The sequence below is a fragment of the Diplotaxodon limnothrissa genome, linkage group LG16 (genome assembly GCF_057381915.1).
Source record: "Diplotaxodon limnothrissa isolate DT_005_m linkage group LG16, D_limnothrissa_male_GT1.1, whole genome shotgun sequence".
Classification (NCBI taxonomy): Eukaryota; Metazoa; Chordata; class Actinopteri; order Cichliformes; family Cichlidae; genus Diplotaxodon; species Diplotaxodon limnothrissa.
The window spans coordinates 18,912,502-18,938,653 of record NC_140611.1 but is presented as its reverse complement, the minus strand read 5'-3'; the positions used below and the strand labels follow the sequence as shown (position 1 = coordinate 18,938,653).

The following is a 26,152-nucleotide window of genomic DNA, read 5'->3' as shown; positions in this document are numbered from 1 at the left end:
AAAAGAAGAAGTGACACGCCCCAAATATAGCTGCAATGGATTAAAAGAAATTCATGTCCTAATAAACTGGGGAAAAATTTGCATCTGTCCCTTCAGTTAATCTGTAAAGCTGTAAAGACACCAAGGATAACTGAGAGAAAATGCTGAGATTACACAAGAACTGGACTAAAAATCTGTGTTTCTGTGACAAATCCAGATTTTTAGGTTTTTATTCAAATCACTGTCAATATGTACCAGAGGTCGTGAGGAGCGAGGTACAACAGTGACACTTCCTTAGACTTCCAACAGTGAGTATCTAACATGGTGGAGACTCTGTCATTCTGCAATTCATCCAGTGGAGTTTAAGTTTTTATCACACCTGATGGAAGTATGAACGCAGGAAAGTTTGGATTTTAATCCAATATCATCTGGAAAGCTTCTGATTGGCTGGGGTTGTTTTTTTAAGCATCACAACGATCCCAAACACCCTGCTGCTGGAGTAAAAACATAGTTGGATAGAAAAATCAGCCAGTGGAGCACAATCATAGTCTGACCTCCCCAGAACCCAGACTCCAACATTACTGAAGTAGTGTGGGATCATTTTGGCAGAGAACTGAACCAAAGCCAGAGAACTGAACCAAAGCCAGCCAACATCCAAAAAAGAGTGTTGAATGTCCTTAAAAAAAACTATTCTTCTAGAACATTCGAACTATTCCTGAAGACTACTTAAAGAAATTATCAGAAAATCTGCCTAAGAGAGTGTGTTAAAGAATAAATGTGGTCACACCAAATATTGACTTCCGTGTACTCCCTGCTGTTGAAAATCTGTGATGACACTTTAGCTTCTTTTTCTCCTCACAGGTATTACAATGTAACACAGTTATGCATATGATCATTAATATAACAACCAAGTAAAGAGACATTTTAAGCATAATTTCATATTGTCCAATCAAATAACTTGATTGGAAAAAACTGTTCTGTAATTTTTGTACACACGCACCCTTTAATATTTCTTTATGGCGACAGGCAGGTAAGACATGCCTTTTCATCTGCTGCATAACCCACATTCATCACTTTTTAAATGTTAATGAGTTTTGATTACATGACCGGGCAATAGATGTTATGTGCGATATTCTCGTCCCGCAGCATAAACAGCTGACATTTGATTCTGAAAGCCAGCCGTTTCCAAGAATTCTCTCAGTAAGTGCGAAAAAAAAATAATGAGGCTCTGAGGGGGGCGCGGGTGACGAGGCAGATAAATAAATAACACCTGCCTGAAGGAAAGGCAAGAGAAGTCAATCATATCTGATCATCAAAGGCTGTTGTCAATCAAGTCAATACCAATCCGTCTTAACATAACTGAAATCATGAAGACCTTTGCTGAATTTTTCATCATAAAACACAAGTCTCAACAAAAGGTCGACATGCCTGATGGGAAGCTATCGCCTTAAAAACAGCCTCATAGCAAGACATGAAAAAAATATATTGCTAGAAACCTGTTTATCTTAGAAACCCTTTCACCACTTGCATGGATAGTTATTTCTAGTCCTCTCATCCAGAAAGTATTAAGTGTCTGTTTAAGTAGAAACATTCAATTATTGTACAGATTTTCATTTGTATTTAAATGTTTTTTAGACAATTGTAGGGTTTATTTTATAATAATTATCAAGAATAGATAATGTTATTGCACAGTAAATGTTAAATGATGAGGATACCTGCTTCATGTAGGCATAACACATAGTTTCCGCTACACGCTTCCCTTCATCGTAGCACGCTCGAGGACCAATCGGGTTCACGTGACCCCAGTAATCCTCATTTTGGGGGTGTACCTCTGGATCTGAAACAAAATTATTTCAGGAACAGATCAAGCAGTTTTCACATAATTTCAGCTCAGCTTTCTCCACACAGAAAAAATTGCTTGTTCACTGGTGCACACACAGACACGTCCATGTCTGCCTAGAAGATACAGCTGGATTTTACCACTTAGATGATAAGATGAAACATTTGCAATAAATAATTAAGGCCTGTAAGAACAGGCTGAATGACATACCTTCATTAGCATTCAGGGTAAAGCTCTCATTTGCCATTTCTGAATCTCACAGTAAACATGGTACAATACTTCAGCCTCACAATAAGCACAAATTTTAAGAAATCATTTGGATTTTTTAAACCTCTTCATCAATTATGACTCTCAAAATCTGATTAACTGTAGTTGCCGTGTGTGAATGAATATAACAGCGCACACATAAGCTAACACCCAGGTTTGTTCAATCTTGAGCTCTTGCTGTGATTGAAACCCAAACTGCGTTTTAGTGAAAGATGCAGGATGGATCATAGGAATGAGCAGTAAATAACATCAGGTGTGCGAAAGGCTCACAATGGCAGTGGAAAACAAAACCGGCTTCAGAAATCTTTCTTACCTCCATAAACCTCAGAGGTAGAAGCCAGCAGGAGTCTTGCGCCCACACGCTTGGCCAGGCCTAGGACACAAACAAAACAACAGTGTTATGGTAGGTTGAGCAGGTAACACTCTGAACCTCTGGGCAACCACTTTAGATCGTGAGGTGGCTGCACAAGTGATCTGGTGGGAGGCAACCTGTCTTCAAACAATGACAATACAACTGGAGAGTGTCTGGAATCATTCTCATAGAGCAGTACATTGGTCCTTTTTGTTATATTGGTATCCACGTATCATTTAATTTTCTGAGTTTGGGGATGACAAAGTTTCTTAGCCTTTTTAAAAATAATAATAATAGAATAGATTTCCATAACAATAACAAAGATGACTCTTGACTTGTTCAACAATGGTTTCTATTATATAAATGTTTCATGGTGGCTCCTTCAAAAATGACAGGACTATTAAGGATATACCTGCTATTCTGACTCAGTACTTATTATCTGACCAGCAGGAAAATGAAAAGGAAAAGTTATTTGGTTCTCTCAGAGCTGTACCACTGATGGAGTTTCAAAATGCATTTTACATCTGAAAGCTTAATCACTATTGTTAGCACACAAAAAAAGCCTCACCAGACTTCTCATGAAGGATCGAATAGGTCGCAGAATCATATATCCTTAAGTAATGAACCTAAGTTTGAATATTCTGACAGCACCCAGACAAAATAATATGACAGGCATTTTTTTCTGGAGCAGCTGGATAAAAAGCTGACAATTTAATGAGTGAGACTAATGGATCCTATTTCTTTCCCTTTACTTCTTCAGTCTGACTTGACAACAAAGACATTTTTTATACAGGTTTAACTGAAGACTGAAGAATATTTTACAATATTTTATTGTTAAACGGATGGAGAAATAAAAGAAAAAAAGGCTGCATCAATTCTGATTTACAGGCGATGCAATTAGTGAATCTTTTTAACCCTATCCTTGAGTTATCCTTGAGTACTGAGTTTACTTACCAAGCATGTTAAGTGTGCCAATGGTGTTGGTCTTCAGTGTTTTGATGGGATTGTACATGTAGTTAGGAGGAGAGGCTGGAGATGCCAGGTGATAGATCTGGTCCACTGTGAAGAGCAGGGGAAACAATAATCAATAAATCAATCCTGTTTTCATAAAATCTGTATATGAGGATTTTTTCCTTACTTTTAAAGCCTTTATTGATAATCAATTTAGGAAGCTTAGGCTTTAAAAGAGCAGGAGAGGAGACTAAACTCAAAAAGCAAAAAACTCCTACATCACTTTGTCCTTGAGTTATCGCATTCACAAACTTGGGTGTCTGTGGGTGACTACAATAGCCCTTTAACCTTTTACGGCTGAGAGGTAAAAAGCTGTAATAATGCAGCAGATTCAAGCTGAAGGGCTTAAGAGTAACAGATATATGTGCTATATCATATTAGAACAATGGACTACAAACAACTATCTATACTTTGGGAGCTGCAGGTAAGTCTGAACTCCAAATACAACAAGTTTTAGCTCTGAAGAAATGCTTGGTTTAAAACAGTACTACTGCAAACCAGAACAGTTGTTCTTTGAGGCTTTCAAGGTTGAGTTGCAAATCTATATGTGTCAAACATTTTAAATGGAAGAAAACTGATTTTTAAAAGCGTTTAGAACAATATAAATAACATACGTAATCAGAAATTAGTAGGTCATGTTATTTGAGTTATTTCTATTATTTTTACCCCAAACTGCAAACGGCCAATGGGTAAACCAATATGTGGGATACTTCCATATTCACTGAGTCCCCCATGGCTTTCCCGGGAATCTTTGATTATACAAAGGCTTTGAGAATAAACCCCAGAGTCAGAGTCCTAAAAGCTGCACATTGGTTTTAAATGGAAACTCCTGGCACCAAACTGTAGCAACCTTTTCCTCCTTTGGATCCATCATTTGTGTGGAGAGAACACCTTGTTCTCCATATCCTTTCTTTAACTACACTAATTCAAATGTGTCAAATTAAAACTTTTCATAAAATGACAATGATCCTCAAAGTTATTTAATAAGCAATAAAAAAAAACAACTTGAAATGCATTATGTGTACTTAGTCTGATCTTTGTGGTTATCCTTGTAAGTAGTCCTTACTGCCCTATAAGTCTTGAACAGGTACTTATCTGTCTCGTTCCCAGTCTCTAGCACTCCACAGCATTTTCCTGTTTTGTAGGCCACTCAAATCATTTCTTTTCAAGGCAAAGCCTATCAGCCACTGAAAGCGTGACCTCCTCTTCCATGCCTTACTTTCAAAGCTTATTCCATCCCATCACTCAGTATTTTTAAGTCCATTGCAGTACCTTGTGTTCCTCTCAAAATTCCAAAGACACTGACGTCAGATCAGACTATTGCAAGCAACAGGAGATCTCTTTTGCTGTGCACATTTATTTTTAGAATACATTTTCAAGACTGTATATTAGCAATAACATTAAATGTCAATCAGACACGTTTGGTTGATCTCTTCCATATGAAATGTGTTCATCATTAGCACTCTCCATGCGTATGGTACTTTAATGGGGAAATTTTTTCACACCAAACTGCAGTGATGTCTTTAAGACATTATCAGGCAGAAAAACCAATTGCTATGCTGGAACAAAATACTAAGTATGTCCTTTCTGCAGCAGACACGTTGGCTGCTATTACCTCAGCCGTCAATCCTCCCTGCCGTTAACAATCCCACCTCTGCCCATTCTCGTCCACCTATGTAGACATCAAGTCTAACAGAGTGTTAGGCTGCTTTTGACAGATGGTATACCAAAGCAAACAAACGATGTCAACACACTTGGATTGACTGAGAATATCAAGGCACTCAGCACCCTGGAACAATTCTAAGCATGTACTGGGAATTTAAAGATAGACTGGAAGAAAAAGTGATAAATAGAGAAACTCAAATACTCTGGCATCAAAACAGAAAACCAAAGCTCTTTCCATCCTGACAGGCACCTACAAATCTTGACCACTCTGATAGAAAGTGCATCAAACATGCCGTACCGCTACTGATCACGCCAATCCGTGCAGATAGCTTCTATTGATAACTATTGATGGACGCTTTTGTTTTTGTATCCCATTTTCAATTCACATAACCCCTAAAATGCCATTCTTAAAAATAACCACATCCAGGAAATGCTAACCTGATAGTTTGTATATTTTTGTATGACACTACAAAGCATGAATGTTTTGAGTTACATAGGTTTAATTGAGCTTCTCCAGCATTAAACTTTTAAAATGTAAATGCAGTTAGAATTACAACACTGTCGGACGACACTGTGATAAGTCATCACCGTGGACACCAAAGTACTGTATGTTTCTTAAAATTACTCTTTTTTTTTTTTTTATCCTTTTGGGTGTTGGAGTGGTGTAACCTCTACTCAGAACAGCATTAAAGATGACCTATTTTTGTAGCTTCCAGCTCTACATTCTTATTCTGGGACTCCGGTAGAGTAGTTTTGCATGTCAACTGTTATACTGGCCCTCTGTGCAACACCATCAGTTTATGCTCCATCTGAAACAAGCCCTTTTAGCCCCCCTGTCTCTTTTGCCCTCCTCCATGCAAGCTGACTTTCTTATTTCTGGCTCGCTCAGGTTGGACTTCAGCCACCACCTAACTAAAAAACGAATTTAAAAAAACATGTTCCTCATTCTAAAGCTTCATATTTTGAGGCAAACACAGCCACTTCAATACTCTTTCCACCTGCAGGTAGAACCCGAACTTTTAGCATTTCTTAAAAAATAAACAACTTGACTGTCTAACAGAAAAAGCATTTTGTGATCAACCAGCAAAGCGTGCAGAGTTTTAATAAGCATGCTCATGATGTCCACGTCAAAGTGGGCATGAGCAGGTGGATGACTGTGTTAAAATCATGTTAAAATCCTAGCTTTTAGCTCAGGATGAAGTCTGAGTTTTTAACTTAGAGTGTACGTAAGCCTGCATCATCATTTGAATGGCTGGCTTCATCAAGCACTGTGCTACTTTATGCTGAAGACATAGAGCACTTATATCTCAGTGAGCTGTTCACAAGGCAGTGATGTAATATTCGTTTTCTAAGGGGTGTTATTCAATACGGCTTTAGTAAACAGAGCGTATTTTCTTATTTCAGATATACTGAGTGGAATCAAACACATTTGACTAAATGGAAAATAACTTGAGATAGCAGCATTGTGGATTATACCTCTTGTTTCAACCAACAGGCAGACAGTAGAAATAAGTAGAAAAGGTCATTACCTACCACTTTCACTTTTTCACTCACCTTCAATGTAGAGAGGCTCTACCACATCGTGATTGATGAGTTCAAAGTTTTCATGACCAATCCAGTGCTCCACGTTCCTCTTTCTTCCTGTGAAAAAGTTGTCCACCACAGTCACCTCATGGCCATCCATCATCAATTTGTCAGTCAGATGGGAACCCACAAAACCAGCTCCTCCAGTTATCTAATAGCAAACACACAGTGGTGGATATGTTTGCAATGTCAGGGTATGCGGAGTCTTCTTAAGTGTATATTACGTTACAAAGCAATGAAATGCAGCCTGTGAGCAAACAGTACCTTCAACATAGCATGCATGCAAATCCACAGCTGTATTACACTAGCTACAAGTGCTCCACCGTTTTAAAATACAATTAAATATGCTACGCAAGCCAGCAGGATTCATTATCTCCCATTAAATGAATATTGCCAGTCTTACACAAATCTGTGGAGAGGTTTTGTGCCATTGTTTCACAGATTATTGTGATATTGTATCATAATATAATAGGCTAATATTTTGTTGCTTTACTTTCTACTATTACCTCTTAACATCCACCAAACAAACAACTTAGGGGTTAGGGTTACTAGAAGACACTACAGGGAGTGCAGAATTATTAGGCAAATGAGTATTTTGTCCACATCATCCTCTTCATGCATGTTGTCTTACTCCAAGCTGTATAGGCTCGAAAGCCTACTACCAATTAAGCATATTAGGTGATGTGCATCTCTGTAATGAGAAGGGGTGTGGTCTAATGACATCAACACCCTATATCAGGTGTGCATAATTATTAGGCAACGTCCTTTCCTTTGGCAAAATGGGTCAAAAGAAGGACTTGACAGGCTCAGAAAAGTCAAAAATAGTGAGATATCTTGCAGAGGGATGCAGCAGTCTCAAAATTGCAAAGCTTCTGAAGCGTGATCATCGAACAATCAAGCGTTTCATTCAAAATAGTCAACAGGGTCGCAAGAAGCGTGTGGAAAAACCAAGGAGCAAAATAACTGCCCATGAACTGAGAAAAGTCAAGCGTGCAGCTGCCAAGATGCCACTTGCCACCAGTTTGGCCATATTTCAGAGCTGCAACATCACTGGAGTGCCCAAAAGCACAAGGTGTGCAATACTCAGAGACATGGCCAAGGTAAGAAAGGCTGAAAGACGACCACCACTGAACAAGACACACAAGCTGAAACGTCAAGACTGGGCCAAGAAACATCTCAAGACTGATTTTTCTAAGGTTTTATGGACTGATGAAATGAGAGTGAGTCTTGATGGGCCAGATGGATGGGCCCGTGGCTGGATTGGTAAAGGGCAGAGAGCTCCAGTCCGACTCAGACGCCAGCAAGGTGGAGGTGGAGTACTGGTTTGGGCTGGTATCATCAAAGATGAGCTTGTGGGGCCTTTTCGGGTTGAGGATGGAGTCAAGCTCAACTCCCAGTCCTACTGCCAGTTTCTGGAAGACACCTTCTTCAAGCAGTGGTACAGGAAGAAGTCTGCATCCTTCAAGAAAAACATGATTTTCATGCAGGACAATGCTCCATCACACGCGTCCAAGTACTCCACAGCGTGGCTGGCAAGAAAGGGTATAAAAGAAGAAAAACTAATGACATGGCCTCCTTGTTCACCTGATCTGAACCCCATTGAGAACCTGTGGTCCATCATCAAATGTGAGATTTACAAGGAGGGAAAACAGTACACCTCTCTGAACAGTGTCTGGGAGGCTGTGGTTGCTGCTGCACGCAATGTTGATGGTGAACAGATCAAAACACTGACAGAATCCATGGATGGCAGGCTTTTGAGTGTCCTTGCAAAGAAAGGTGGCTATATTGGTCGCTGATTTGTTTTTGTTTTGTTTTTGAATGTCAGAAATGTATATTTGTGAATGTGGAGATGTTATATTGGTTTCACTGGTAAAAATCAATAATTGAAATGGGTATATATTTGTTTTTTGTTAAGTTGCCTAATAATTATGCACAGTAATAGTCACCTGCACACACAGATATCCCCCTAAAATAGCTAAAACTAAAAACAAACTAAAAACTACTTCCAAAAACATTCAGCTTTGATATTAATGAGTTTTTTGGGTTCATTGAGAACATGGTTGTTGTTCAATAATAAAATTATTCCTCAAAAATACAACTTGCCTAATAATTCTGCACTCCCTGTAGAAGAAAAAACTAGAAGACGTTAACTTTAAAACCAAGTCGTTTGCATGCATTCCTGTGCAATCAATCAATAGTTGCGTATACAAACTTGAATATATATATATATATATAGTGCCATCCATAAATGTCACTCGTCACCCATATCCAGCTTTAATATAAAGGCACCCACCTCCATGTTTCACGGCCAACACTTTGCAGTTGCTGGTGTCCCCAAGCTGTTTAATCTCTTTCACTTTTTCCTTCTTACTCATAATACATAGAGGCTGATATCTTTCAGTGTGTTTCACACCTTGTATGCAGTCACTAAAGTAACTGCCGCACAGTTAATACTCGTGCGAAGTCAGACACACGATCATCCATTTTCCAACAGTACGCCTCTTAATCAATGCAGCATTTGTGTTTCAACTCATGTTCATTGCACTACTTATACTCTTGTGACCTCTTCAATCTTTATGAAAGCTTACTTTCTGTTTTTTATGCTTGCAGTGTCTTTCTAACCTTTCTAACACTTTATCTGCTAAATCATTAATGATTCTACTACACTGAATAAAATACTAAAGGGTTAACTTATTGATTCTTTACTCCACTCCAAGTATGGTCGTTTACTGCTGCTGCTGTCTATTATATCACACAAACAGTAATAGTATATAATTTTTACTTAGGAGTGGATCAGAATGGGAAGCCTCGGCTCCATCATTGATAGCTTTATGATTCCACTCTGCCCATAAACACTCAAGAGTTTCCACCTCAGGATAAGTGGGCTCAGAGTTAAGGGTTACATTCAGAGCTGGTCATTCATTTATAATGAAGACTATATTGTTGTTATCTACCTCACATTTTTATCAGATTGCACAGGGATATTCTCAGCAGGTTAACTGAATGCATGACCTGAATTATTGCCCGTTGTTGGAATAAGATGCATGTTGTGTTTCATTTTCTCATTACCAGTAGGCTCACATAATCCCTTAAAATGTTTATTTTGCACTGATGATATGTACATTTTTAAATTTGAAGTAACTATGCCATGTAGCCATGGCAGTAGACAATGCTTTGTATTCGTACATATTCATTTAGAAAATTAATGAAATTAAACTAATCTCAAATTTGGCCTCAATCTTGAGAAACTGGTTTTAGAACAACTGCTAGCGGTATTTAGTTACAACAGCAAGCTACACAGCACCAAAACTGCTTTTCTAAAGGTTACAAATAACTTATTCATGTCTTCAGACCAGGACAGACACATCTACGTCCTGGTGCTGCTTGACCTCAGTGCAGCTCCGACCAATATGGATTCAGTTGAACTGTTGATCACAATATAAACACATTTTTTTTATTTTAGTTTTGTGAAATCGTTTTTTGTCTGACTCACTTATTTTTATGTGTGTATGTCCAATCCAAGTATTTTGAGGCCACTGTTGTTAACATCTTTTATGTACAGTTACTAAAGTTACCAAATGGTTTTCATTGACCGTAAGAAAATAACAGAACTCTTCACTAACCCCCCCCCCCCCCAACAAAAAAAAAAAAAACTGTGCCCACGTCACAACTTCCTGTTTGTTCCACTGCAGGATGGTGAGTAATTCAGAAGGTCCTTGGTTGCTACATTACTGCTCACAGTCTGACTCAAAGGAGGGCTAAAGAGCTAGATAATTAAGTACAGACTTCTTTTGAGAATATCTCGAGATGTTTCTGTGGTACACTGCCAACATTAATACTAGAGCTTATCCTTTTTTATCATATAAAGAATATAAAATTAAGCATAACGTAAAAATGAAAACTATGAATTAGCTTAAAGTTAATTTTTCATAATTGCTTGTGTGGTATCTGTATGTTTCAATGGTTTTCTGTCTGATGTTGTGTAGTTATAAATAAGCTGTATTTAGTTCGCACCATGTCACACAACACTACTGACCTTCTACTTCAGCACTAGGTCCAGCTCCACCCATTTGGCCCAATAGTGAGCACCACTTCAAGAATTAGGGTGGGCTATAGCTGCTGTAAAACTGCTATAAAGCAAGTGTTTTATAGGAAGCACTGATGGCCTTCGATCCAGGTCTGCTCTCTCAGACAGCACCTTAAGATTAGGGATGGGTACCGGTTCTGACATAAACGGTAGTAACCAGACTGAAAAGCAGCGCACATTTCGGTGCTTTTTTTTTTTTTTTTCCTGAGATGTCATACACTTTGGATTCTAGCCAATCATTTTACTTTTCCAAGGATAGTAGGCGGGCCCAGGTACACATGTTCTTTTAGAGCAGAGCTACAGATTAAAAGTGCCCAAGGCAAAGCGGTGAAAAGTCTGGCTGTACTTCACAGCAAAAGATGCAAACTCAGCAGCCTGCAACAAGTACTTTAAGGTGATACTGTCAAAGGAGGTAACACCTCGAATCTGATGAAACACCTGGCGACACATAGCGTTTTTTTAAAAGCCGAGAAATGCACCGTATTTGATAGCTTGCTGCAAGACCTCACACCAAGCACATCTACTGGGTGTGGTAGATCTCCATTAGCAAGTTAGCACAGATCGCCCCGTGCGTGGGGCTGGACGGTGCTTATCATTTTGCAGAAAAAAAGAGACTGCTAAAAATAAAAACATAAGAGGTTTTTGGACAAAGTTTGTGTTCTCCATTCTTTAAGCACCAGTAGAGCACCGTTTAAGCACCGGCACCATTTCAAAAGTACCGATTTGGCACCGGTATCGGATAAAACTTGAACGATACCCATCCCTACTTAAGATACACATTTCTGCAAGTTCTACTTCCCTCAGTTTGCTGTTAACATGGAGATAAGTCAGGCTTTGAGGAAAGCTTGTGCTTCTGTTGGCCGTTGCTTATGAAAGCTCAGGGTTATGTCATGGTTACTGAAAATACGATTTGCACTTGGATGTGTTACATACCAAAATTCTTTTACGATCCTTTTCTGACAGGAATTTCACCGGTGGGTATTTCTGAGAAAAACTGTAAGAGAGAACACAAAAACCTTTTGTAGAGAACATCTGGAGAAACAATCACATAAGCCCAAAGCAAAACAGAACAATCTAGGATCTTACTCTCAATCCAGGTCCTGTAATCTTATTAATAAACATCAATAAACTATATTTTATGGTTACCTTTGGTGTAGCTACAATTAAAAACAAAGATATGAGCTGGTTAATCATTTAGAGAAGTGTATTTATTTCAAGACTGCTTATGGGAATACAACACTGTTTCAAAAATAACCTCAACTTGATTATTAAAACTGGCCTTTAAATAACCACAACGCTGCACCACTAAGCCTGTGCTGTATGCATGATGAAACAAACGAACATTTTTCACAGAACATTCACATTTTTTGTGGAGGAATTATGCCCCACTCTTCTCCTTCAACAATGCTAAAGTTTATTGAGATTCGCTGGCATTCATTAATGCTCAACTCTTTGAAGGTCGCAGCAAAACATTTCAGTCAGGTTGAGTAAAGGACTTTGACCGGGCCATTGCAGCACCTTGATTCTTCTATTTTTTCATTTTAGCCTTTCTGTTGTAGATTTGCTGCTGTGCTCGGGATCACTTTAGTATCTCTGTAAACACAAGTCTGCGCATAAATTGTGTGTACGAACGTTTCACGCAAAATTCAGTGTTTAATCAATAATTTCACGTGTTTTACAAACACATTTTGTAGCACCTCTGACCAAACATATGAACAAATGAAGGCCTGGCTATCGTAGGAAATTTTAAAATGAATGCGCTGCTACTACTCATAATAATTTTTACTATTGCCTTTTGGTTATTTATGGTTTTCCAAAACATCATGAACCAAAGAATATTTAGAATTACCATAAAAATCAAAAAGTATTCAATATTCCTTATCTATGACATCTTAAACAATCATATATTTCATTACAAAATTAGCTCACTCAAGGGGAAACAATATTCAGTACCTCCATTATTTTAGCTCAAGCTTTTATTCATTGATTTATTTAATTACTTTCTTTTAATACTGTTCACTCACAAGGAAACACTGTGAAAAGCAGCCCCTTTTTTTGGCTTGACAGCTAGTGTAAAGTGTTTGTGCTGATGTGCTGTGTTTGGGTTTTGTCAAACCTTACAGGCAAACATCTCCACTTTGAATTTACCAGAACGTCCACTCTTAGGAACACTGCAGCCTTTTAGTAACACACACCTGAATGCTCCATACCAGCAAACCCTGAGATCTTCTACTTTATAGAGGTGCTCACAGTTGCTGATGATCAAATAACTAAGGCCATTTGATTGGTGACACCTAATTGATATTTTCCCTCTTAAATCCTGTTAAAGCAGTAAGGGAGAACTGTTTTTCACAGGGCTTAGCTTTCAATGATCCACAGTCGCTCTTCAGGAGCACAAGGTAGATATAAAATGTGCTCCATTTAGAGGTTCTTGTTGCCCTCACACATGTTAAACTAGGGATAACGGGCTCATTTAAACACGTACCTTTGTATGTCAGTGTTATTAGCATTAAAGGTACTAAAGACAAATATGTATAATTAACACCTTCAAGCTGGATTACTGTACCCAGAGATGCTACCATAAAAACAATGCAAAATTAGGTTAATTAATTGATAGCCTGTGATGTAGAAATCTTCTTATCACAAGTAACAAATACCACCAGATGCAATTAATTAGCTGCTGTTGCATTCATTCTGTCTTCAACGTCTGTTAAAGAGAGATAAACCTTTTAAATAAGCACAGAATGTTAATCCATGTGCAAGTTATTCAGATGCAGCATTCTCAGTCTATAAGTGCCCTTTCAAATGAAAATTCAACAGTTTAAAGTAGGAAATGAAGGCATATATAACGCTGACCCTTAAACCTACTTATTAGTCCATTAAGCTTTCCTTCACACCGAGCTATGAGCAAATATTTTAAGATCTCAATGGAAACAAAAACAACAAAAAAACCAGATACAAACCTTTGTTCCAGGTCACGAATCTTTTCTTTGAGAGGAGCCACAACCTAAAGTGAGATAAAAAAGGGAGAAATGCATGAGCTGAATTAGCAATGCCCTTAAGTAAATAATAAATTAATCCTCCAGTGGTTCAATTTTACCACCGCAGCATGCTAATGTAAGTTTATCACTAAGTTCATGTTATTTTCATAACATTGATTTAGTCAAGAGATGAAATCATGTGTATTCCTTGCAAAACGTGCAAATTTTTATGTTTACTGAATATTCCTGTCCTTTAGACCCAAACTAGTCCTATACAATACAAACAATTCAAAAAGCATAGTGATCCCTATGGACATTTGAAAATATTTTTCCTTTGGTACAGACAATTCAAAAAAGAAATTACACAAATACAAAAAATGATTAGTGCACAAACTTACACTTTAGAGAATTACAGATTAAAGCAGCAAGAAATGATAGATATTCCCAGAGAGAATTGAGTCAGGGCTGATGGAAACATTTCACTGTAGTTGAAGAGAAATGTGAGTCGAATTTCAAGATTAAAAGGATGGAAAAAGGATGAACTTCACAGACAGCAACTTTGTCAAATGTATCGTATATCCAATGATTTATAATAACCAAATGCTATAAACACGCTCGCTGCGGATTGTTTTAATATAATTGCCTATTTCACTGCAGGATTCTTCTCAAAAAACCTGACCTGTCAAATGTCAGAAATAGATTTTTTTTATTTTAGTTTATATCTAACAATTTTAAAGGACAGAAAACCAACATGACTATATTAACACTGCCTGTTTTGTCTGACCAACACTCTGAACCAGCAATTACAACTTCACTGTATGCACTGAACTCGAGAGAAACCAGAACAAAACTAATTTATAGTACCGTTGCATTAAAAATAACTATTCAATGAAGTCTTTGCCTATTACTCAAAACTCCCTGCAGCTACCTGCAGTGACAGTGTTTTCTACAGGTATAACTATATGACTGAACTAGAATCTACCCCTTGCATTTCTATGCCAACCACTCAACCTGTGGTTTGCATCCATTTGTGTGTTTAAATAAATACATGGAGTAAAGACTTTCAAAGTATTTAATAGTTGGGAACCACAGACCTTTTAAAAGGTCAAAAGATATTTTTGGGGCATTTACCAATTGGAAGGTCAGTGGTTCAATTCCCAGCCCTTCCAGGCAGCATGTTAAAGTGTCCCTGAGCAAAATACTAAACCCTAAACTGTCCCTGATGAATCACAGAAGCTTGTGTGTGACAGTTAGAATCTGCTTAAAAGGCACAGAACAGAGTATGTGTGCTTATGTGGTCAGGTGAAATGGCATGTAGTCTAAAATGCAACAGCCCATATTATAAAATACCCTCACCTTATTGTTTTATCCCATTAACACTGGTTTGTAATATTACCATAAGAGCAAATAAATCCTCAAGTCATCAACAAAACCACGTGTTGTGTGATCACAGTGACCTTGGCCAATGGCAAAAAAAGAAATCTAATCAGCCGCACCAAATGTAATCAATTTCCCGCCATATGTTCCTGCAATATCATTCCCACGAATGGGCCAAACATGAGCTCACAGTGACATCTGATCGTCAAATAAAAAGTATTCACTTTTGACTTCAACTATGAAAATAAAATCCCCTGCTTTCAAGAGCAGTCATGTTAATGAGAGTGTGACGGTTGGACGAAGGTACAAACGGACAAGCCAAAAAAAAAAAACGCAGCACCTCTGGGCACAGCTGTCGTGGCACTGAGGCATAAACAGGACTGAAGAGGTTTCAGGATGCACAAAGTGCAACAATCCTATTTTTAGCTAACAGGAGTAAAATCTCCTCACAATCTTTTATTGAATTCATTTAAGTGCTTTATGGCAGCAAGTCATTTCCCAGGTTCAGTGTATAAATAACAAGTCTGCTTGCACCTCATGTTATAATCACAGTGTGGATTTATACTTCAAACTTCAAACTGATTAAAAGGTTACCAGTAATATGATGGCTTTCACGGGATCGAAAACTCTAAGGTCAACATCATAACAGACTGCAATTATTTCAGTGACCATCTGCAATCTGTGAAAAGCACTCACTTTTAGTCAGTGTTAAGGGAATTATAATTGCTTTTACGAAGCTGGCTTTAAACAGTGTGTGTCCTCGTGTGCATCAAATTCAGTTTCGATTCAATTTGCTGGATGGAGCCAACAAAAATGAACTCCAAATAACTGTTTTCCTGAATAAAAACACAGATTTACATTCAAAAACTCTGAGTGATATACAGCAACTGAAAATTTCAATGCATGCAATGCTACACCAGCTTTATCATGTGACTCTATGATTAGTTCATTACCAGCCCCCTGGAGAACTTCAGGACATGTTGAGGAGGTAATTTAGCCATTTGAATCAGCTGTGTTTGATCAAGGACACATCTAAAACCTGCAGGACACCAGCACTCGAGGCCTGGAGTTGCTCCCCCCTGGATTAATGTAAATCGACAAATCTTCATTAACGGATATGTTACAGCAGATTTGCAGACTATCAACCAAACAACAATTATTTTACCTCTAATAATCTTGCCCTGATCTAAGTAACTATTGTGTACCAGACTGTGTCACAAAGTGAATACTCACATTAAACCTTAATGTAAAAGTAACAAAAAAATAACAAAAACAACTTTTTTCTAAGAGTCAAAACTCAGGAAATGTTTCATTACTTTAACAAGAAACAAAGAGCATCTATCTAGCTTTTTTATACTGAAATAGTAAAGAAAACTCTATACACATACTGCACGCAATAACCACCAAGTTGAAATGGTAAGCGTTTAATTATTATTTTGACGGGGGGTTATAAGTTAGTGCAGTATATTTAAGACCAAAGTCAAAACCAACAACTCAACCATTAAAAAAAAAACCTTAAAAAAGCTTCTAGTCTTTATTTAACATTTTTTTCAGACCTGTCACAGAATGATGAGGCGTAGACAAATGTAAACAGCAAAAATTAGCTGGTGAGTGTTTTTTTGTTCCACGCATCTACGATCCTATTCGTCACCACTTGTACAAATATTTAAATCCATTTTCACTTTATGAAAAATCCCCTGCAGTTGGTCACACTTAACTATCCACCTGTGCTGCCTGTTCTAAATCCTAGAATTAGGAGTCAGCTCACAATTTGTCGCTCGCCTGAGAATAATAATTTCCCTCGGCTACAGAGCTTATTGCGCAGTAACTGCTGCAGCTGTTACTGATGACGACACTGTTAATTCACTCAACAAGAAGCAACCCTGCTGTGCACTATTTGTAGATCTGTCCAAGGCTTTTGATACTGTCAGCAACAGTCTTGTCACAGAATTTGCTCTTTGTGGGTTTTGATGTTTAATGCCTTAACAGATTTGAAATATATCTCCCAGGATTACGTCTAACAATAGTTTCACCCAAGTCACAAGAGGGCAGATAAAGATGTGCATGCAGATTTACTACTATTTACTCTTTACCAAAATTCAATACTTCAGAAAATAATTTATGATTAATGTTTCCAGTCTTATGCATGTACTAAATTACATTCAACAAAAACTGCAGTTACATGCTCTTCTCCACATCATTTACATTGCTTGGGCGACCCTTCCAGCCTTATAGAAAAACTGTCCTCGAAAGATAACACTGAATATTTTAACTGTGGCTATCTGCAAAAGTGCTGCTGGACGAGATCATTATAACACTTTTTATGGAGTTATATTGAAAGCTTTGATGATCCTTGCTGACAGAAGGCACCCTCATTTATATAACTTTATCACTTGCTCTAATAATAAAAAAAATAAATAAATAAAATTTAAAAAAAACAGGTCACAGAAAAACTAGAGCAAGAAACATAAACAATACAATCGTTGAACTAGGAACAGCTGGTTTCCAATAGCAATTTCCTGACAATAATTTGACAGCAAGCAGTACAAAAAGGCTGGAAAGTATGTGTCAATATATTATTCAGTCAACAGTTGTTCAGTTTTTAGCAGAGTATTGATAAGCTTCAAACAAAGAAATGTCATCCTAGAGGTTAAAAAACAAACAAACAAACAAACAAAGAAAAAACCAACCATCCACTTTACTCTTAAATTCATGGTAATCTGTGAGTCAAGAAAAAAAAAGTGAGTCAAAAAACAAATAAAATTCTAAAGACTACGTTGAAAAGAAACTAACTGTTATAGGTCTTCCAAACTAAATAAAAAAATTCTAAACTTACAGTTTGATAACAGAAAAAACTACAATACATGGTCAATGAAAAGTATATAAACAAATAATAAGAAAAGTGACTCCAACCATATGAAAAGCAGATTATTGAACAATTTTGACAAAAAGGTGACCTAATTTGGGGTGGTGGGTGTGTTTTTCAACAAAAAAACAAAACAAATCTCGGTCAGATTAATAAGGAAAGAAGTAAAAGCATGGATTGTCCCAACACGTACACCTTTGTGAGGGCGTATTCTAGTAAATTATTAATACAAATGTCAAATATGTCTGTGAAAAAGTGAAACAGTAGCTGATAACACAGAGCAGAGCTCCTTGGACCTGTGAATATAAAACAGATCAGTGTGGTGAGAACTGCTTTTTTGTTTCAAACTCACGTCTTCAATTTGTTGCTTGATCTTCATTTCTCCGATTTCTTGTATTGATCTATGAAGAGAGAGAGATACAAAGAAAAGGCCAAAGGACTTAATCAAGGACAAGGATATAACTACAAGTTTAAGCATGCTGTGACCTATAGGCAGCAACACACAACACATCACCTGTCTGTTCATTCAACCCTCTACATTCATTGTTTCTGCTTACTGTTAACTGATAGCGAAGCAGAACAGGGATGAGTGTTTCCGGCTAGCTCAAGAAGGTAATCAATTATAATAATGATTAAAAGGCAAGGGAAAAGTCCAGCTAAATGCAACTGATTAATACAATACAGAAATGTCTTACATGCTTTACCCAAATCACAGTAAATATTTTGTATAGCTTTATTTCATTACATGCACCTAAGTAGCTTAATGTTTTTATCAATTACCTTCTAAACTTAATTTGAATTTATTTGCATGTCTAGTAGTGACATGGCTTGTTTAACCCTTCATATTTACAGATCGACACAACAAACATTCAAATATTGATTTCAAATATTGCGATCAAATATATCGATGCATAAATAATCCCAGTGAGCCAAAAGCTCCGGCTTGAGACTGCTCTAAAAGCTCAGTTTCCAACATTTTTTCTACTTTTGCGTTGTGCTGATGTCAACTGAAGGGAAGTAGTATGCAAGTATTTTCTGTTTTGGTTGACACCACAACAACAGCCAAAAGGCAAAATGTTTGTTCTCACAACATCACAGATGACTAAACAACACAGCCCAATTTGAAGCCGGATTTTGGGCTAGGCTAATGCTCTCAGAGGGGGGAGTCCCATCTGTAAATTACACTGCTGAAGAGCCAGAACCGCTAGATGTAAATAACATTATATCAATGAAATGTTTGTCTTGTATGGATAATCAGATCAAACAGCTTATGACTATAGTCTGCTAGTAAGATTACAGAGAGCAGCTTTATAAGTCGTTTAAGCTGTTTTACAACAGCTAAAAAAATGTATGTAGAAAAGCAGTTAAAAGCAACAATGAGAGAGATGCAACACAGTCACTATTTTATGCACTTCTATATTTCTTGAGTGCAGAAGGCTTCCACTTCTGTTTGCATTTCAGACCATTTCTCTCAGGTATCTTTTAACAGGAATACAAATATTTTTTTCTGAACAGCAAGCACAATCCAGGAATAAAATACAGAGCTGGAAGCGAGCATAGCTGACTTCAAAGTCAGCCAGCATACCCACCATCTTTGAACAGGATTAACACATCTTACTACGCGCTGCTTTTTCACCATCGCTACCACACTGCAGCTGTTTCATTACAATTCAATCTACTCCTGACAGCTAAGTCTCCTCAGAACGCCAGGAGTAGAATGCCTTTTTTATATTACTCCTTTTATTTCATATCATACAAGGCGGTAGATTCATAACCGTAAATTCCTGTTGTTGTGCAGCAATAAGCATCTGTCATTATGGAGTAATGACACATTGTAGACTGATCTCCACAGACACTTGTCAGGACTGGTTAATTAAACAGATAAAACAGCACAAAACAGAAGAGCAGAATGGTCGTCTTCATGAGACGCCCTACTTCTGGCAAAAAATGAGACATTATAGAGATGAGTAAACATTATGCCAGCATTCGGGGAATGCTATCAATTCTGATTAGTGTTAAGTGCATCGTTGGAGACTTACATCGGCTATATTTTTTCCCACCCATTTGAAGTACAACAATTTGGCCACAACTACTAATACAAAAGCTTCCTCGGCATGTTTACAATTTGAAACAGAAAAAAGCTGGTATTTATGTTTATGAGTTTATTAAACACATCTACATAAATGTCTTGATGTCTCGCAGATTTTCTGCATTTTATGCTTCAAGCCCTTCATAGGGCTTGTTGAAATCAATCACATCTGTCAATAGCCTAATCACATTTAAAGTGTTGATAAAATTCTGGTGTGGCAAACCATGCAAAACATTGTACAGATAATCAAGTTAATGTGCCGAGTGAGGCTAATGTTAACAGTGCTACTGACAGCAGTCTTCTATCACTGAAGGTTAATTTTCACACAGCTGTGCAGCATGTGTTTACACATCAGTCCCATCGAGTGGTTACATGCCAGTTTACTCTGACTCAGTTTACATTCACCCATTCATTTTCTAAAACAACACAAAAGAAGGCTAGCTATACAACTTCCCATAACTGAGGGAGCACTGCTGACATCAGCGGAGACAAGGAAAAAAATCTAATTGTGTCTAAATGTGAATTCTCCTCACTTTAATTTGATCCAAATGGAAGAAAAGTATTAGTATTGAGTAGGGCTGCAACAAACGATTATTTTGATAGCTTACAGCTTGAAGTGTTTAAGGTATTTGCTAACTAAAAATAAAGACAAGATGATTGTTTATTAAACTTTTAATGAAATTTGCAGATGTCTCAGTGGAGTTTAATAAACTTGGCCGTCTGTTCTATGTAAAATATAACAGGACACTGGAGTAAATTCTCTACCATTTCACACTTCTGTTTAATCAGTTCTGTTTGACATTTATTCAGCTGTGTAAAAACGATAACTTTAATCTCAGCCAAACCAATTTACTGAGGAACAAATAAAACACTGAAAAAAGCCAAACAATAACATTTTTAAATTAGCTGACTTATATATCATGTTTAACCTGAGTAACGAAAGACCACGGGGGTTTGAAAATTATAGGCTGGGAGTCCGGTGTTCTCACCAGCTCTAGTAAGCCTTGAACCCCGGCTAGCTATCGAGCTGGTGGGTAACAGACGTCTCCGAAAACATTGGAGCGCTTTTGAAAATATGTGGTGTCTTGATAAACTGAGCAGATATTTTAAGTTTACACAGCTACATTCTCGCCTGAAAATATGTTAACAGTTTATTTTGTGAACCAGAAAGAATAAGAGTAATATTAAAACTAAGTAGCTGCCGCCATTGTTGGAAACTGGAATTGGCAAGGCCGCGTCACTGTAACGTAATTGGCCTACAAATGCGGCCTCCGAAGGATGGAGGTCACTGCTTCTTCTTATTCTTCGGGGGTTTAACGGCAGCTGGCATCCCTGGACATGCAGTGCTACCATCTTCTGATTCAGCCCGTTATTACACTCTTAGATCCTACTACTTATTCCTGCGTCTTTCGGGATCTTACAAAGCTTCAAACAACGCGTCGACTATTAAATTAGTCGTCGACGATTTTAATAGTCGACGTAATCGTGACTATTAGACTAATCGTGGCTGCCCTAGTATTGAGCTTTTCCCCACAGTAGCTACTCAAACTGAAAGAGTGTGTGTGTGTGTGTGTGTGTGTGTGTGTGTGTGTGTGTGTGTGTGTGTGTGTGTGTGTGTGTGTTTGTGTGTGTTTTTAAACACATTCATAGAGTACTTCATGCTGTGAACTTGAATGCTTTATATTCATTGGATCCACAACTACAACCATTTCAGAATCACTAATGTCTCTGGACTGCGGGTGGAAGTTAAGGCACCCACAAGGAGAACATGCAAACTCCACAGAAAGGCCTTGGCCAACAAGAAGAGTCAATCCAGACCATTTTTCCTGTAAGGCGACAGTGCTAACCACTGTACCGCCCAAGTATGGCAATTAACTAAGACCAAGCATAACTTTTATGAATGTTTATCATACTTTTCCGTTCTCATTCATTTGCTGTTTGCTAAACCGTGTATGCAGTATAAAATCCCCACTGACTGCTCTTAAACAGCTATTAATTTAATCTAAAACATTGCAATGATGACATTAACAAGCAAAATGCCAATCACTGCAGTGACTGTTGTGCACTTTTTCAGAGTCAGTAATGAACTATGGTGTAAAACAAAGGTTTCAATTAATAAAGCAGTTCTGCTTTATTAAGACAAAACATAAGGCTCCTATGGCTGTGTGAATATGGGAGAACAACAAGTTTCAATTTTACTTGGCTGATGTTTTTTGCTCTAATAACTATAATTAACAGTACACAAGTATTTTTTTTTATCTTTTCATTAATGGAAATTTCATTTTGTATATGTATAATAAAACACTGACCTTTTAATGGCTCTACACCTGCTGCAACAGGTTACAGATACTATTGTTCACTTTACCTCAAGTCTCAATGTAAATGCTTAAAGTTATTGTACTTTTGTACAAATATAATCAAACTAAAAATGAAAAGCAGTATGTTATAATTCATCTTATGTTTTACATGTTTGTGACACTGTAGTGACACATCCAAAACCATTTTAGATGGCAATAATGCTACTGTATCTGTCTCAGGTTCTTTGAGCACTTTAAATAATGCTGACAGCTGAGTGGGTCATGTTGGAGCTAATGAGGACTGAACAACAGTTCAGTATCTCAGTATAGTTTCTCTCTGAAATTACATAAATGCACGAATAAAGGAAAAAGCAGATTGTTACCCTCTCAGATTACCAACTACTACATTACCATTATGAGACAGACAGAGTTGTCCTGGCCAGTAAATTAGTGACGCATTAGGTACAATACTATATTCACACACAGCACACGGGCAAATTGGTCATGGGTTAATCAGCTGCCATTCCCATTATGGAGGCTTGGGACCAGCACTATGAGTAAACCAGCTTTTGATCCCCAGACGCAGAGTTTGTGTCTCCTCTCGGCCTCAAACCAGGTTTACTTGTTAGTTAAGTTGGGCAGCAGCGACTGGTGGAAAAACTTGTAACGCGAGTATCTACAAAAGCTGCCAGATGGCTGAGAATCCAAGCTTCCAAACCTGTTATGAAGACAAACGGCAGGTGCATTTCCTTTTCCCCCCCATTTAGAATTGTGTTATTTTACAGTTCTAATACTTTACCTATTATTCTACAACATAGAAATAATAGAAATAAATGTATCAATATTTCCCCCCAAAGTTTTGGGCCTACAAGCAGTCAGAGCAGTTTGTGTCAGAATTAGAAGCAAAACAAAGGAAATAAAACGTGTATTTTTTAAACAGACTATCATCAATCATACAGTCATATTGATAAGAAAATCCACAGGATGCTGCGCAGTCCTCTGCAAAACAAAGTACACCCTTACTTCTAGGAATTAAGAGAGTAAGTAGAAGCCGTACATTGATCTGGAGGAGTCAGGCGTGTGTTAACATAATGCTATGATCTTCCTGGGAGTGAACATACCAGCAAATTCCCCCCGAGGTCAGACCATTTAATACTCAGAGACATTAAAAAAAAAAAATCAACATCCTTTGGACAAACAAGAAGAAAGTGGAGATGTTTGCCCATAATGCACAGCACCACATTTGGAGAAAACCAAACACAGCCTATCAGCACAAACATGTAATACCAACAATCAGGCATGTTGGTCGAGGGCTGATGATTAGGGTTTGTTTTGCAGCACAGGACCTGTGCACCTTGCAGTTATTGAGTCGACCATGAACTCCTCTGTATGCCAAAGTATTTTAAAGTCAAATATGAGACCATCTGCCTGACAGATAAAGCCTTGCTGAAACTGGGTGAAGCAGTTGGTCCATGAACCCTAGAACAGCACCAAATCGACAGCAGAATAACTTGGACATTAGGGTGGAGCAAGGGGTGTTGTGTTCCAACCACCCAGACAAAGTCCAGACCTAAACCTGAGTGAAATGCTTTATTGCAACCTTAAGAGAGCTTTGCATAAACAAATGCTCCCAGCCGTGAATGAAGTGAAGCAATGTCGTAAAGAAGAGTGGGACCACAATTCCTTCACATTGATATGAGAGACTGATAAAGTCACACAGAAAGCCATTACTTCAATTGTTGCTGTTAAAGCTGGTTTTACAAGCTACTGAATCATGGGGTGTGTAGTGTACTCAGTTCTCCCAAAGGAATGCACAGAGTTCTGTGAAAACTCTCTTTTATATGATTATACATGATTTCAAGCAGAAGATAAATGAATTACTATACCTCATGTTGGTGTATGTTCCCCAAACAGCTAAAAGAGAGAAAGAGAACACATAATAATGGCATCATCATGAATGCAATACGAATAAACAGAGCAGTGCCACATTGAGGCAGCTAGACTTTCAATGATAAACACAAAAACCGCTGAAGACAAACAAGTAATGAAAACTGATCCAATTGTTTTTTCAACTACTGCTGTACAGTTTCACAAGTGGATCTGAAATCACTGAGCAATGAACTTACTATAGCAGTTAGTGTCGTTATTAGAACTGTCACATTTTGACTGTGTCCAATCTCTGAACACTTGCAACAAATGTTTATTCTCAGTATTAATTAGCCTGCTCATTACTTTGTCAATTTTTCAGATTAATTCCTAAAATATCCTTTAAATTTCCCAAAGGCATTAGAAACAATTATATGAAATCAAAAACATCCAGAGGGGGCGACTTGTAGGCAGTCTACCCTTTGAAAGGTGCACTCTGGAGGACTAGAGGACTGGGGGGCTTGGCCACCCAACAGTTGGTTGTTGTCACACGAGTACAGTTTGTCATGAGTGAAAATAAACTGTAGAGATGGCAACTTGGCGACAAGAATAAAAGATTTTTTAAAAATCGTACGCTTACAGGCAATATAGGCGATCAAAGCGAGGGCAAAAAGCAGCTTCATGATTCTTCTGTTTAAGCTTGATATCATCCAGATGATCCGCTTCATCATCCGCTCAATGCAGCAGGACCAGGAAACAAGCGAACCGCACGTTCAGGTCCAGCTATAGCATTTTGTTTTACAGCGGTTCATGTCCTCGGTGTGTCTCGGTTTTACTGGGCGGACAGGCTGGCGATGGCACCACAAATTCACAGAAAGTGTAGCCTGGCGGGGCAGGCAAGGGACAGATGCTACGTCCTGCTACGTCAACACCGAGCGGGAGCAGTTTACGTGGCTAGCAGCGCACGCACAGGTAGCACACAAAAAGGTGGCAATCTAAACCGTGGAGTGTCAACGTTCACAACTACGCCTAAACTTATTCGCTGACCCCATTTATACCCACACGGAGAAGGTGGTCATATTAGCTGCAGTACATGGCTACTTCTTTCGTACGCGGATGTGACTATCACACAGCTTCAAACTACTGTAACGCATTGATAACACTACGGACAGTTAGCCGTTAGCTTCACATTAAGCTACGCCTGTATAACAAGATTCTAAACTAAATATAACTGTCATTGAAACAATAGCAGAAATAAGCCGTGGCTAACGTTCATATTCGAATAAGCACCGCGAGAATAAATAAGTCGCTAATTTTAACCCCACTGAAATGTCGAAGTTTGCTCCTCTCGCCTGGGCCAAGGAATAACAGATGAGCGACTGCTCGGTGCTCGATTAAGCAGCCTGATTTTCTTGCAGCCTCTGTGACGTTCGTGAAATGTTGTGTGTGTACATATATACAATTTTATTTTTTAATTTTAGACATATCTTCCCCAAATTGTTGTTATTTGTAGTATTTTTTTTAATTCCATTCTTTAAGAAGGCGTAGCTTTCAAGTTCCAAACTCATTTCTTTTCATAACACACAATGGCTCATTCATTGCGCTACTTTCCAGTCTGAAGTGAACCTTGTTGAGTTTCCCATTTAAACCACTGTATCCCATTTTCCGCTTACTTGTTCTTGTTTATATACTACTGGGCGTAGTGTACCTGGAATCGAGTATTTTAACCGATGCATGAAACCACACATTTATAGACATAGGTTTTAACGGCTGCCGTTTTCTTTGTGAGTAGTCATCTTCAAGTCAAGTCATCTTTATTTATATAGCACATTTAAAAGACATCAAGTGTCGGCCAAAGTGCTGAACAAAGGGAGAATATAATGAAAGAATG

At 38.0% G+C, this 26,152-nt stretch overlaps 1 protein-coding gene across 2 annotated transcripts in view; it reads right to left on the bottom strand.

Moving 5' to 3' along the window:
• uxs1 (UDP-glucuronate decarboxylase 1) overlaps positions 1-25,626 on the bottom strand; it is a 35,318-nt gene extending 9,692 nt beyond the window's left edge. The window contains exons 1-9 of one of the 2 annotated variants that reach the window (XM_085373989.1): positions 24,902-25,626; positions 24,282-24,309; positions 18,362-18,410; positions 13,749-13,792; positions 11,719-11,779; positions 6,669-6,849; positions 3,393-3,497; positions 2,400-2,459; positions 1,695-1,816 (exon numbers count right to left, since the gene is read on the bottom strand). In XM_085373989.1, the coding sequence (XP_085230115.1) occupies positions 1,695-1,816; positions 2,400-2,459; positions 3,393-3,497; positions 6,669-6,849; positions 11,719-11,779; positions 13,749-13,792; positions 18,362-18,410; positions 24,282-24,309; positions 24,902-24,992 (741 nt within the window). In that variant the 5' untranslated portion in view covers positions 24,993-25,626. Of the gene's footprint in view, positions 1-1,694; positions 1,817-2,399; positions 2,460-3,392; positions 3,498-6,668; positions 6,850-11,718; positions 11,780-13,748; positions 13,793-16,096; positions 16,370-18,361; positions 18,411-24,281; positions 24,310-24,901 lie in introns of those variants that run through there. The other variant, XM_085373990.1, reaches the window with a different exon arrangement.
• Between the last annotated feature and the right edge of the window lie 526 nt (positions 25,627-26,152).